The sequence below is a fragment of the Crinia signifera genome, chromosome 4 (genome assembly GCF_055691185.1).
Source record: "Crinia signifera chromosome 4, ASM5569118v1, whole genome shotgun sequence".
In the NCBI taxonomy this organism is placed as follows: domain Eukaryota; kingdom Metazoa; phylum Chordata; class Amphibia; order Anura; family Myobatrachidae; genus Crinia; species Crinia signifera.
Genome location: NC_139220.1, coordinates 186,212,571 through 186,228,292, shown reverse-complemented (window position 1 = coordinate 186,228,292; position 15,722 = coordinate 186,212,571). Strand labels below are relative to the sequence as shown.

General features: G+C 42.9%; 1 protein-coding gene across 6 annotated transcripts in view; it reads left to right on the top strand.

The window, feature by feature from the left end:
* SHANK3 (SH3 and multiple ankyrin repeat domains 3) overlaps positions 1–15,722 on the top strand; it is a 284,352-nt gene that overhangs the window by 34,681 nt on the left and 233,949 nt on the right. For all 6 annotated transcript variants that reach the window (XM_083183197.1, XM_083183195.1, XM_083183196.1 and 3 more), the window contains exon 2: positions 15,357–15,396. Coding sequence is in view for 4 of the 6 variants with exons in the window: in XM_083183195.1 (XP_083039321.1) it covers positions 15,357–15,396 (40 nt within the window). In the remaining 2 variants the exon portion in view is untranslated. The remainder of the gene's footprint in view (positions 1–15,356; positions 15,397–15,722) is intronic.

The following is a 15,722-nucleotide window of genomic DNA, read 5'->3' as shown; positions in this document are numbered from 1 at the left end:
CCTTGAAAGGAGCAGAGTTGGGGATCCTGAATTTCATCCCAGGTAGAAAGATTTCACACACACAAAAATTGTTAATGTGCTTTCGTGAGCAAACACCTAGAATTTCTGAGTTCTGGGATCATCAGCCTCCGGATTCCAAGCCCTGAAGGGGCACCTGCAGGTACACTAGCACATGTGGAGTTCACAGCATTATCCAAGTGTGACTGCTGCTCTTCAAACAGAGCTTTGTGGTGCACTTGCTACTGCTGCAGAGGTAATTGCCTGTGTCCCCCACATACAGTATTGTATATTTATGGAACTTGTTCAGTGGGGTAGTGCCGCCCCGCTGTATGTATTATCCTGGAGTGTGGATTTTCTACTGTAAATTAATAGAAACAAGCAATGAAAAAAGGGGACGCTTGCAAATAGACCACAGATTTTTAATGGGATTCATGTCTGGTAAGTTTTGGATGTGTGGCATGGGGCGAGATCCTGTTGGAAGATGCCTGATACATCTGGGAATGTTTTTTCCAGCTCTGGAACCACTTTGCTTTGAGAATATCAATGTACTGACCTGAGCCCATCATACCATAAACTGGCTTTAAGCTCCCAACACCAAAAATAGCTGAAGTATCCCCAAAACATTTTCTATTCTGGCTGTTTCACACACTGATCAATGTGACAATCAGTGATCTTCTCTCCAGTTGACCTTCGAACATGATGACTTCTCTGTCCCTGTACAAAGAAATGGCTTTTATCACTGAAGATAACCTTCTGCCAGTCTTCCGTGGTCCAGTTTTTATATTCCCAGGGCCGGATTAAAGCAGGGGCAAAAGGGGTCAGTACCCCTGGGCCCTCCTCTAGCCAGGGGCCCTCTGTGGTTGGCATGTATTTTTTGTTAGTTTTTTTTTTAAGGGTTTTGTGCATGGGAGTGGGGTAGTGCTGCAGCTTCACCTATATGCCAATGTGACAATGACTAATGGTGCTGAGCATGGGGTGCCAAGGCACACTGACTGCACAAGTATGCAGTGCATTACTGGGAGTTGACTAAGCCCCATGACACTTTGCACAAGAGGCCAGAGGCTGAGAAGTTTGTGTTGAGCTCTGATTGGTGGAGCCCATTACATGCTTCTCATGACCATGGAGGACAGCAGCAGCAGCCTAGTCATGGGAGGGTTTTTATCAGAGGCAGCACTAGGACTGTGAGGTCTCCTACAGTCCTACAGAGTAAGGTGCAGAGGAACAAACACAGGCTTTTCATGTGGTATGTGTATATGTAATATTCTTCCATGCAGTTTCCGGCCAGTAATGACAAGTGCAGGGGGGGGGGGCATGTCTAAAGTGCCCCGGGCCCCCCGAAGGCTTAATCTGGCACTGATCCTTCTGTCCAACTGAAAGAGAGCTAACCTGTATTAACCTGTATGAGCTAACCATTTTCTTTCAAATCCAGTAAATAGTTAAAACAACTGCCCAAAAGCATCCATAAAATAAATTCAGGAGTGGAATTATTACTTTTCGGAAGATGGAAAGAGATTTTAGTAAAGAAAAAAAATTGTATCTTGTTTCAGTTCATTTGCAAAAGGATTTATATATAATTACCCATTTTTGTTTTCCCTCTTTCTAGGGGGGTGGGGACACAGTCATATTGTAAATCATGGACACAACAAAAAATAGAAAAGAAAAAAAGCAAGAATTTACTAACATGACAGTAGCGCACGCAGGGGGGGGGTTTCCGAGTACCCAGAAACCCCCCCCAGGAATCTAAGGGCCATTGTCTGAAAGCTGAGGGTCCCCTCTTTCCAAGAGTATAAGAATTTTTAAAATCGGACCTTGGGAACCGGAGATATCTGACTTCAAAGCAGTGCTCCCCATCCAAGCCTGTTAATTGCTGTTCCCAGTCAGATATTTCAGGTTCTGTCTGAGTAGAGTTTTTCTGAGGATATAATCCAAAATCTGTGACTCTCCCCCTTTGAAGGACACTAGTAGCTTGTCTCTACTGTTCCCAGAACCAGAGATATCAGCCTTCAAGCAGCTGGTTACTGCTCCAGATCCACACACCTGGTATGTAGTTTTATATACTCATTGGCAGATTGCTCTGCCTGCTGAACTCTGATCCCCTCGTCCCCAAAACCATTTGGTAGGTGGGATTCTCTCGTTTTTAATTCCATTAAAATCTAAGAAATCTATTTCCGGGAACTGGAGATATCTGCAGTCAAGCAAGTTGTCCTCCCACCAGAAAATTATGAATAATAAGCCCACTCCACTATACACCCCTCCTCTGCATATTAAACATCCCCTACCACCCTGGAAGTTATGTATCAGGGCCCCTTCATTCAGCCCAATGCCCCCTTCTCCCACCATCTGTGCAGTAAAGGGCTAATTAATGGAAATTACTGATCCAGGCCCTACATGCTGAGCGGTTGATATAATACCCCCTACCACCCGCGAGACATCAAAACATATACTGGGTCACCTAAGTGTCAATCTCCGTACTTTGCTCCGCACCTCTGGAAACCCCCTTCTGAAAATCCTGCGTTTGCCCCTGCATGATAACTCCTGTAACTTGGTGGTCAGAATAACAGAATGTTATTGTGGTGGATATTATTGTAACAAGTCTCACTTTTCAGAATCGCTGTAAGGATTTTGGATACCTTCTTAGGTTATTCACAACTTTCTCATTTTGAAGAATTTTAATGGCTAGCTGACTAACACGCCCACTTAAACTAACTGTTATATTGACTGCTACTCTCCTCATTCTGCTTTTTGCCTTTACTGTTTGTTATGTATATGTAACACTACCTGAGAATGTTGTTTTACATTTTGTGGAAAATACTTTTTTTAGCCTAAAACTGCAGGTATAAATGCAATCAGCCCCTGCAGGATGTCAACACTCCTCCATCTAAGATTAGATATCCCCCAAAAATGCACAATCACAACTGCAAAAAGCAAAGTGAAAAATAAAGAATTTGCCAGCCCTCACCACGACAGTTAAAATACAAATAATATGCTCTCAGCTCAATCAGTGCTATGTGGATCTGGAGGGGTTTTTTTTAGATTTCCAATATGGGCTTGTCTGGTTTTTATCACCGGCCAATCAGCTCCTAACTGTGAAGTTACAAGCTTGGTTTGAAAAATGACAGGTAGGAGCTGATTGGCCGGTGATAACAACCAGACACTTTATCACTTCACTGAGCTTAATAAATCTGCCCCTGAGTCCAGTAGTTCCATGTGAAGCTGTCTATGGACACTGGTGCCGTTTTTTTGGGATAGTCCTCCCCCTGGCCGACACATTTCAAATCCTATTTCGAATTCTTTATCAAGGTCCAAAAAGTCATTGTGTGTTTCTGGCACCGCAGTGCCGATATATATCCCCTGGCTAATTACCTAGATCTCCAACAGCTGGGCAGATGTAACTGGACTATATCTCCCACAATCCTATGCTGCCGGTGACTTCCGGTGATGTCATTTCTGGTACTGCTGTGTCAACACAACCGGACTACATTTCCCATGGCCTCTCTGGACTTCCGGCAATCTTATCTCCGTTGATGGCCTCCCTCTGTCATCATTAGCCTTATACGTCCATATTTCTATACGGATTGTAACTGTGGTAAAAAAAAATTGCATATAAGTAAATGTGATAATCACTGAAATGAATATAAAACAATGTATTAACCGACTGGTATACTTAAAAATGGGTATATAAAAGGGCAGTTCAATAAATACATATAAAAAATGGAAGAAATTCAAAAAAGGGGACATTTGAAAAGAGAAAAGAGATACTGAATGATCATAAATACATTGAAACAATGGATAAATGCAAAATATGGACCATTGTATGTATTGGAGAAACTTATATCTCAACATATACCATTCCTTTTATAAAAACTATTTCACCTTGAAATCAAGATTCAGGCCTTTGGGTTGTAGCATTCCCAATTCATATACTGTATGGGCAGTACAGATGGTGTAATGGTTAGCATTACCCTAACTGTGTGGAGTTTGTATAATTTTCCCATATTTGCGTGGGTTTCCTCCGGGTACTCCAGTTTCCACCCACAATCCAAAACTATACTCGTTATAGTTGGCTCCAGACAAATTAACCCTAGAATGTGTGTGTGTGCGTGTACATGTGATAGGGAATATAGATTGTAAGCTCCACTGGGGCAGGGACAATATTCTCTGTAAAGCGTGGCGGAATATGTATGTGCTATATAAGAAACTGTTAATAAATAAATACATATATAAGCTTAATTTCTTCCTTTGCCAACCTAGTTGCTATGTTATTTTGTCGCCAATGTTCTTTGACTACGTTTAAGCCACAGAACCTTTTGATACCAGATGTCGATCTCTGGTGAAATTTACAAAAATGATTTGGCATGTGTACTAAAGCGTCTTTTAAGTGGCCTAGAGGTGTGACCCACATACCATAGTCCGCACTTGTATTCAATCCAATACACTACATATTTTATGTTGCATGTCATAAAATTCAAGTAATTTAAAATCCTTTACGTTAATATTGACCTCAGTTAGTTTTTTTGTGGTGCCTTCAACATTTCTGCAGCCTATGCAGACCTCACATCTAAAAAACCTTTAGATATAATGGTTCCCAATGGTTTATTTGGTGGAAGTGCACTATGAACTAAAGTAGTGCCTAGATTGGATGCCCTCTTATAGATAAATTTGGGTTTGATGGGCAAACTTGGGTTGACATTCCTCCACCTCTCTGCCTACTCCATACTTCCCAACATTTACAATTATGCAAGCAATTCAGGCCCCCCGTTTACTAGCACTGCAGGGCATGTTCTGCGCTCTGTAAGCTGCTGGGCATGCAGTTTGTCCCTACATGATTGCTTAATCTGTGCAACTACTACCCTTTGCAGACAGAATAGGCCCAAACTCCAGCATTTTCAGTGCCGGGTTATTTTGCAGGTCCCAGACTGACACCCCCCCCCCCCCCCCCCTTCACACACACAAGCAAATTACCGGGTTTAAAATTTCTACCTGGTAATTTGCTGAATAACACAGATGTTTGCTGTGTAAAAAGATCAACCCGGGTCTTAATTCCCATATCTCCAACCCTTCTATTCTTTACAACCTGGGTTGACTCTTTTACACAGAAAAAGGACATAGGTTGAATGGCAAATTACCAGATAGAAATGTTTAACCCAATGATTTACTTTTCTGCGTGAAAGGGGTATAAAATGCACACTGGAGTGAAAAAGATCCTTGGCAAAAGCTAAAACCGTGCACTCGCTAGGCGCTAGCAATTTTTACTAGATAGTCAAAATTGCCTAGAAAGGTGATCCAGAATTGCACCATTTGTACACTGCAGGCAATAGTGATGCGCGCCCAGCACCGTCACTATCGCCCGAACAAATAGACTGTGCAGGTTGTCAGTGGGATGAATTGGCCAATGGCTAAATCTGCCTAGTCAAAATCGCCCATGGGATTAGTCAACATCGGCATAGTCAAAGTTGGTTTGCCTGTCTGCTGTATGTACACCCCTTTAGCCGCACGGGACCTGACTGGTGCAATTGCAGCAACATCATTGTATGAGGACGCATTTTGGCTATTGATTGTAGATGTTGATAGTTTGTCATATATCTTGATTACCTTCCTCAGATGTCCAGGTGACTTACAAATTTTGGAGAGTTCCCAGAGGAGTAGAAAATTCTCCCACAACTTGTCCACTTTCTAGTTATACCGTGTTCTCACTGCGAGTGAGAAATACACGGCTTTTCCCCGGCATTGAAATGCCGGGGACTGTCGCGCTGGACCCCCGTTCTCACTGCAAGGCAAATTCCCGGGTGAAGAAGTTCTACCCGGGAATTTGCCTTTTAGCACGGGTTTTTCGGCAGTGTGTCTGCATACCTGGATCTCAGACACGGGTAAAAAGAAGGGTTTTACCCGTGTCTAAGATCCGGGTATGCGACCCGTTCACACTGACAAAATACCCGTGTTAAAAGGAAAATTCCCGGGTCTACATGCTAGACCCGGGAATTTGGCTGCAGTGAGAACGGGGTATTAGCTGCATCTCCACTTTGGACATTGTCCCTAAGGGAAATATATAAAGCTCAGCAAGTATTCAATAAATTCCTGCTTTTTAAATGTTGACGTTGGCAAACATAATTTATGCTATTTGCACATATGTTCCTATCTCTCTACCTTACACATACTGTATATACATGGGTACCCACAGTCCAGTGTTTTGACTATGACATTTTAAAATCAGACTCTGCTTCCTTTTGTGGGATTGCAGAGTCTTCTGGAAAGGCATATTACGGAAACAGTAAAATGTCACCTCAAAGTCCTGCCTACTATATGCCTTATTTATATGTTACATTATTTATGACAGTGACAGGTTCAAAGCACTGTTTTTATAACATACCATTTTTTGTGTGAATATTTTATTACATATGCATTTTGGAGTTAACAAATTTGCTTTAAAACCCAAAGCAAATGTGCTTTGAAAAAAAAGAGCCCTTTGCAGTAAACCAGGTAACCATGAATCAATAAATAAGCCCTCAACTTTGCCCCCTCCAATTGTCTCATTCTCATTCTTTAGAATATTGGATCTAGCCCGGGGCCAGAATAAGCTGACCACATGGAGCACTAGGCAAACTTTAGCCTTGCAGTAACATGGCAGCTGTGCGCTCTGTGCTGCCTTGGATCCTCTGCCCTCAGTTCCCCATCTGTCCAATTGGCCACCCATAATAAACAACCTGAATGCTGGGAGGAAGGGTGGGTCCATTCTAAGGCTACTCCCAAGTTGCCTTGCAGGACAGAGGAGCCAGAAGAGGAGGAGCCATGAGGAGTAGGAGCCAGGAGGAGGAGGAGCCAGGCAGCGTCCGTCCCCAGAGCTTCGCACACACTTCCATCCTTACACCCCTGTGGGTTTGATTGGGCCCATACCTACCTCTATTGGTAGCGGAATCTGAGCCCCTCAATTCCATTGGCAATAGGTCAATAGCCTAGGTTGCCTAGTGAAATATCCAGCTATTATTTAGCTGCCACTATACTAAATTACCATTAAAGAATTGAAGAATGTGGAATTACATTTGAAAATAACTGATATGTTGTAGTGGTGGATTAAGCTATCATTCCCTTACTGACATCCACAGAATACACAATGATTTCCTCAGGCCACGCAAATATAAATCCATAATGCACGTGCACAGTGACTGATTTGCAATGCTGGTAGCATAGAGGAAACCCTTGCAAAGTGAGTGACAGGTACCTAGCATTTGGGGGAGGTAATGGGGGATGGCCAGGGGAACTTGGGTTTGTTGAGAGTTTAGAAACACCATATCATGGGTGTGCATAAATTAGCCACTGCATGAGAGCTCTCTAGGTGTCAGATGAGCCACAGTGCGAGAAAGATGAGACTCACTCAGAGGCTGCGTGGCTGCCTGATGTGTCATTGTTACTGATGTTAATGAAGTTTACACATTGGTATGTCTGACCAGTATGACTCTTCTGCTTGGGTCATTTTGTAGACATTAGCATATTTTGTAAAAACTTGAGTCTACAGCTGGATCAGGACCTCTGTTGTTTAAATGTTATAGAGCAGGGCCTCTCAAGCTATTTGGCTCTGGGACCCCATCATACATTAAAAATAATTACGGGACCCCCAGCAAGGTCCTGCAGAAGGTCATCACATCACATGTGTAGTCAGCAGACAGCACATGCATGGCAGCATTGTGGAGGCACAAAATGATGGGAGGAGTCTAAAGTAACAGAAATTCAACAGATTTTTCAGACTCAGATTTTTCAGACTTGAATCACTGACTGAGATTTAAAAAATCATCAGTCTGATGACCCCATGCTGAGAAGGTCGGGACCCACAGTTTGAGAACTGTTATAGAGTATTTTTCAAAAACCAACAAATTCTTGGCATGAGAGAAGCAATTACAGTAGTTTGGTGACAGGATAAAGTAAAGCGGGGACCTCCCTTCCCCTGCAGCGTGATAGTGATATAGCTTGAAAAACTCTGCATTCAATCTTTTCTCAGATGAATCACTCTTGTCTGACAAGAGTTTTTATCAATTCTACAATGTGTTGCAGCACAATAGGTGCGCTTTTCTCATGGGGATAAATAATTAAACAGCAGGGGTGGATTAAAACGCCCATAACGGAATGAACTTTTGCAACCGGAATTGTTATAAATAACTGAATTTTTCTGAACATAATAATTCTGTAGTGTACAGTGGTATTGTCTGGTAATCATATCATCATATGAAAAAGGCAACTCCCCTCTTTCAAAGGAATGTACATCATTCTGTAGGTGATTAAAAGCCACAGAGGGGGAGATCCTCACAAAGGTAAGCAGCCTCGTTGGCAATGTATTTATTTAAAGTTTTCCATAAGTAGAAGAGTAACAAACATACGTTCAAAGTCAAACACCATATTAACATTATACAAAACTAGGCACACAAAATGACACAAAAACATAGAGAATTAATGTTGGCAATCAACAAATGTGAAGTGGATGCGAGAAAAGAGAGAAAGGAGAAAATCAAAAACAATCAATAAAAGGCATATAGATCAAAGCAACAGTGAAATATACACACACACACACACACACACACACACACATATATATATATATATATATATATATATATATATATATGAACCCAATATTCCAACTCGCGCTCTATGTACAAATAGATTAACCTTATTTGTCAAAAAGGTTTGGCAGCCTTTACCACAATGTCCCCAGAGGGATAAGGGACCCCAACAACCATATAACACCCAGTTGTGGAATGGCGCCTTAAATTAATAAAAGTCCATAAATATGGTGGTCCAATCTCCAGTGAAGCACTCAAAGCAGTTCTTTGAAATCTTTATTTTCAGAAAGTTGTTCCAGACACAAATAAAGATGTACCGAACCGTCCCAAAGCGTTTCGTCTTAAAAAGACTTCATCAGGGGTACAGTTTTGTGTCTTCAATTTAATACAGATTTCCAACAAGCAATGGAAATTTTGGGGGGTTGCCTCCTCCACTTGGAGTCCTTTATTAGGACTATCTTAGATCTGTTAGCCTTCACAGAATTCTAGGCCACGGGTACTCAAATACTGATGGTGAGTATGCTTAAGTATAAATAACCCAGTGACTTTAATATCCACTTAAATATCCTTCCCTGCCAGTACTTTAATTAGTTGCCAAGTATTACAACTTGTCAGATCCAATAGTTGAAATGGGTAACAGCATATCCAAAATATGCAGCAGCAAACAGATGTTGTATCTTCCCTGCAGGACACAGTGATTTTTGAAAAAGACCCATTGGTTTGCTGCTGCATATTTTGGATATGCTGTTACCCGTTTCAACTATTGGATCTGACAAGTTGTAATACTTGGCAACTCATTAAAGTACTGGCAGGGAAGGACATTTAAGTGGATATTAAAATCACTGGGTTATTTATACTCGCCTTGCGCTCCTTGCCATTGGTCGCCGGATATTTTCAATGGGGATTTTAGTGCTGCTCGCAATGTGTGTATTCAATGTAGAAATAGCGAGTGCTGTTGGGTTTTTTTTTCAGCGGAATGCGCCATTTTGCCTTCTACATATTTTTTAGGTGAATGATATGTGTAGTTTGGGCACACTTGAGCTGGTTTATGTTTTGTTGTGTTTATAAAATTGATAAAATGTAATGCAGTGTAGTTTTATCAACTGCATTAATGCTGAAGCTCATAATTAATTTATTTCAATTTTTCTATGTTATTTTACTGTCAACCAATTAGAAATCAGTTGTACTGCTCCGTGTTATTTCCTCTCTTTTCCTCACTCCTTCGTTTGGCCTTTGAGGAGAAAAAACTCTAAACTAACCTTAAAAAGAGTTAAAACGCTCTTATAAAAGCATAAAACTAGCTCCACAGGGTACTCCTGTGCAGCGTGCGTTGCAGCGAGACCAACCGCGTGATAGCAGAACTTCCTGCTACACGCTCGCCCAGCTCGCTCAGACGCTCAGCGCGCATGTCACACGTTGAATAAGGCGTGGGCGAACGAGTAAGATGACAGTGAAAATGGCGACCACAACAGCGAGAGTCCAGCGATAGAAAAACAGCGACCAGGGAGCCGGACTCGACGAAGCATTGAATACTACTAACAGGGTGAAATGTGTCTTTCTGAATGAGAGATTCAGAAAGTGAGAGATTTGGTAAGAAATCTCCAGTTTTTTTTAAAGCGGCAATCATTTACACTGCACAATCAAACTGGTTTTGCGGTTTTAAAGACTTCCGCTTTAAAAAAAACTGGAGATTTCTTTCCAAATCTCTCACTTTCTGAATCTCTCATTCTACTACATTTCACCCATAATCAATTGAGACAGAAGACCCACAAATGATGTTGTTGTTATGGATGGAGGACATTATATATATTAAGCACACTCCCTCTTGAACTATAAGATATTTGTCAATGCCAGGGATTACTGCCTATTATTACAATACTACATCTGCAACCTGTTTTCCACTGATGTTTCTAATGGTGTGTACACACGTTAGATGTGCCTTAAGATCCTATCCACGATCTGATCAGATAGGATCGTGGATAGGATCTTAAGGCACATCCGATTTGCATCCTATCTTGACTATATAGTGCAGATCTGCACTATATAGACAAGGCAGCCAAGACTTTCTGGCTTCCGATACGTGAACGCGCATCGGGATCGGATCGGGATCGCAAGGGTTAAAACCCTTGCGATCTGCATCCGATGTTGATCCGATGCCGATCCGATGTTGACTATATCGTCAACATCGGAAAGGAAATCGGACCGTGTGTACACAGCATAAGTATTGTGCGCACTGTCAGAATGTTTTTCTAGCTCCAGAAGTGAAGCATGATTAAAAGTTGGCTAAAGAGAATAGTGCTAAGTGTAATTAAATGTCATTATAGAATGTCTGCTACAAACAATTTAAGACAAGGAGTGCAATAAAGAATGAGAATTGCTTTCATTTCTTGACTTAACTGTTTGTTGTAGTATCTACAGTATGTTGCCTCCACTCCTGCTGAATACAGAGACTGGAACTGGGAATTTCCCATTACTATTACTGTAGTACTGTACTTCCCTTGGCTGAATTTCCCACTGACACCAACATAGAAACGTTATCTGGATGATAGGTTGACAGTAATAAGGTCGACACCATATGGCCAACATTCATCGTCGACAACATATGGTTGACACAAGTTTTTTTGGGACATATCCGTCCTGACCTTTTTATTGTGTCAACCTTGTGCATGTCAATATCATTTGTAGTCGACCTAGATACTGTCACCCTTGTCACTACTGACATTTGGAACCACATCCCAGGGAAACATACTTTACTGATCCATCATATTAAACTGAACAATTCAAATGTAACTATCAGATTAATCGTTCTTAATTGGACAGTTGCCCAAAGGGGCTGGTTCTGTTCATCTGAAGACAACTAGAGCTGCGATTGGTAGGAATGGATCCGATATGATTTCCCGGCGGTCGGGATCCCGGCGGTCGGAATCCCGACACTGGAATCCCGACCGCCGAAATCCCGACAAGGGGGGGACATGGATCGCCCCCCCTTGCGGGCTCGCTGCGCTCGCCACGCAGCGGGCCCGGTGCCTCGCTACGCTCGGCACGCTATTTTATTCTCCCTCTATGGGTGTCGTGGACACCCACGGAGGGAGAAAGTTTCGGGATTTTGGCGGTCGGGATTCCAGTGTCGGGATTCCGACCGCCGGGATCCCGACCGCCGGGAAATTAACCGCATCCCGGTAGGAATGATGGCTGCTTTTCTGTTTATTCGAAGGCTAGTCTACCTCATTGAAGATCACTTAAAAGTGGGTTGCATGGGGTACTGGTCAGAATCTCCAAGTGCTAGTTATTTATGTCCATACTACTAGTCAGTTTTGTATAGGCTGCTCTTCCGATACCACTGGTTACTAATCAGATGGATACTGGCTACTGGATAGAGGGGCTATTTCAGACCCATTTGCAAGGGTCTGAATTCGGCCCAGTTTTCGATGGTGGTGGGGTCTGCGGGCCATTCCCCTGGGAATGAAGGCAGGTCAATGACTGTGTGGGGCGGGCGATTGATGTTATATGACGTCAGTGCCCACCCCCAATTCGGCAATCAGTGGCCAAGATACAAGTCAGTACAGACTGACTGTTAACTGCGAGTGGCAGAAAAATCGTTCAAAGGTGAGCAAGCATCTAATGATTGTTCGGCCTGGTGGCTGCATGCGGGGAGATGTTTTCAAATACTAACGAGAGAATTCAGGCAGCGGGGGGACGGGCATTCAGTGGGAAGGCACTTACCTGTTCGCTAGCGGACAGTCTGAATCAGGCCCAAAGAGTACTGGTTACTGGGAAATAGGATGATGCTATTGGTCAAACTGATGCTCTGTTAAGTACTGGTTTGATGTTTTCTATATACTGCATCTAAAAAATCTTTATATACAAAGTTCAGGGAGGGGGGGTGAACAAAAAAAAATCATTACTTTTTTATACATGTAAAATAGTTGGGTATTACTTTAGCAGTGTTCCCCACAGTGACTACAAAAACATTGAATAGAGAGGTGACTGGCACAGGCAGAGATTGTGTGAAGAAAGAAAACATCTTTATATGTACTTTGGCCTATTTTTGAGATGGTGCTTCACATTATGGGAAAAACCCCTATCCAAAACTCCATGTATTACAGAACACAGATTCTTGTATGTTAATATGGTGATTGTAATAAAAGAGGTATTTGGATGATAGGTAGAACATGATTAGGTCGACTGTCAATAGGTCAACAATAACAAAGTCGACATAGACAAAAGGTGGCACAAGCAATAGGTTGACATGAGTTTTTTTCCTGAATTTAAAAAAAATATTTAACTTTTTCATACTTTATGCACAAGGACTATGCTTGGGAGCGGTAAAGTGTGCCGAGCACAGCGGCAGTAGAGCGAGACAACTGGCCTGAAGCATGATGTGCGAAGCGAGTGCGTGGTACACTAATTGGGGGTCCATATGCTCAGATGTCGACAGTGACACAAAAAGGTAGAAAACTCAAGTCAACCTTTTAATGTGTCAACTTTTTGCTTATGTCAACCCTTTTCAGTGTCGACTTTGTGCATGTCGACCCTATGATCTATAGCCCAAAAAAGAGAGATGGTATAAGAATAGCATGTGGAACACAAATAGCGTTGTCATGCAAATGTGCGCAGCTATCCTAGCATCTGTCATGTGGCCATTAGTTTAGTTGTGGCTGTGCGAACTATCACAAGCGTTTAGTCATCAAACAGTGTTTCAGATACTGTTATATTACCAACCATGTAAGCCTTTTCACCTCCAGATATCCTGCAGCAATATCATCACTCAGATGAACTTTTTACTAGAATGATAATTGTATATACAATATATGCTTGTGAGATCCATGCCTAGGGCAGCACACGGTTCATAAGAGCTGATGGACACATTTTATTCTATTTTTGTTTTTTACCAGTTATTTTTCTTACCTAGTTGAAGGGGGATCTCTGGCACTGGAAGTGTGTGTTGGTGAGGGAAGATGTCTGCATGCCACCTTTGCATAGTAATCAACATCTTTTAATATGAAGTGAGAGTGCTCCCAACTGGCTTCTCAATGACCAGTGATTAATATGTCATGCCTTACAGTATGTGACATTTACCGGGAAGCGGTCATCTATTAGAATGAACTTAGGTCTACAGTCATTAGGTCGACCCCACTAGGTCGACTGGCAGGAAGGTCGACCTGACTTAAGGTCGACGTGGGCCAAGGTCGACATGACTTAAGGTCGAATTTGCATAAAGGTCGACATGAGGAAGGTCGACTGGTCATAAGGTCGACATGGGGTTTTTCACTGTTTTTTGAGCCGACATGTGCCGACAGGCGGTATTTCATGCCCTACCATCCACTAGGGCGTGGAGGAGGTTATTAAAGCTGTGGCGAGCAAAGCGAGCCACCGTGCCCGATGCATTGCGAGCGAAGCGAGCGATGCGAGGGTCCGATTCTCATTGCCAACTGTGTCCATGTCGACTGTGTCGACATTCGGATAAAAAAACAGTGAAAAACCCATGTCGACCTTATGACCAGTCGACCTTCCTCATGTCGACCTTTATGCAAATTTGACCTTAAGTAATTTCGACCTTGGCCCATGTCGACCTTAAATCAGGTCGACCTTCCAGCCAGTCGACCTAATGTGGTCAACCTAATGACTGTAGACCTAAGTTCATTCTGACAGATGTACCGATTCCCATTTACCAGTGTCTAAGCAACCCACCACAGCCTGAATTCTGTAAGTACCCGGTCTACTATTCTGAGAAAGTATTGGCTCACCCAGTGGCGTAAGTAAGTTGCCCCAGAGGCAAGATAAATATTGGTGCCCCCCCCCCCACATACACACGGCACCTTCTATAAATACGTGTATGCGTGTATGTATGCTTGCATGTTATGTATATTATGTTTAAAATAAAGAGAGAGTGATTCTATGGTCCTGCTAGGAGGGGAGTCAGCCACAGAAGTGCAATGAACTGATTCAAACTTGCAGCGGAGAAGAGGTGCCCTCTTGGGAGCAGGAGCCCGGCGGCAGATGACTCCATTGCCTCCCAGAGTTACGCCTCTGGGCTCACCTGGAACATATGTAGTGGGGCACCATTTGAGTTCTCTGTTCCCAAGTGATAAAACTGAAAGCCTAAACAAGGTTCTAGTGCCAGAGCTGCAACTAGACAATTTGATTCCCTGACAGAGCATTAGTGCCCTCTACTTACCTACTCTCCAAGAAGTTGCTGGAGACTCCTGATTTTTTCAGGCAGTCCCTCAACTCAAAATAGTGGCCCGCTGTCCTGAATTTTGCCCGCAATTTGCAGTGGTTCCTCGCATTGGGGATGGGGCTTAAGAACATCAGTGCCTGGCCCTCCACCCCCAAAGTTTGCCAATGCTTCTCCTCTTACCCCATTTAAAGCAGGTAGATACAGGTATGCCCCCTCCACATATATATTTTCAAGCCGGGACAAAAGGTGAGCCCCGGTGCTCAGTGAAAGAACTTGCTATGATATACTTCCAACAAGTCACTGGAGCGTACAAACGGCTCCTGGGTGTAGCCCTACTAGGTGGTGACACCAAACCGCCTTCTACTCCTCAGTGACATGGAGCCAGGTACAGTACTGCACTGGGATATTATGGTGCAGCACCTGGCTCCTGCATCCCAGCCCAGGGCAGCCCAGCATCTCCGGGAATGCAGAACACACTGCCGGAGTGATGAATATGTGTTTGGTCTGTGCCGCCACGTCCCATTTATAGTAACTAGCATTTTATAACTTGGGATATTATGGGTATGTGCTGTACTGCTGGCTGATGGTGTTGTTTCATTCAAAGTTGTTTTTTTTTCTTTTTCTAGGAACCAAAGTCCAGATATTTGTGAGCAGCACATAAGAGAGGTACAAACATGTAACAATTTGTAGACATTTTTTTGTTATTGTGTTTATTTGTGTATATTATAATCATAACACAGTTAAAGTGAGCTATACTTGTTATGCCACCATTGGCGCAACATGCAAGCACAGGTCACTATTCCTGCCTATTGTCTCATGTCTTATCTCTGCAACTGCTGGTTTCCTATGGAATCAGGGAATCTGGTGCTCTGTCCTGAGGCTATTGGACAACCATACAGCTGTATGCTTTTGTCCTACAGTTATACAAGAGATTAGCTAGTGTAGCTGTTCCCAAAGGGACCCAGGAAATGCAGAAAGAGAAGACATTGAGA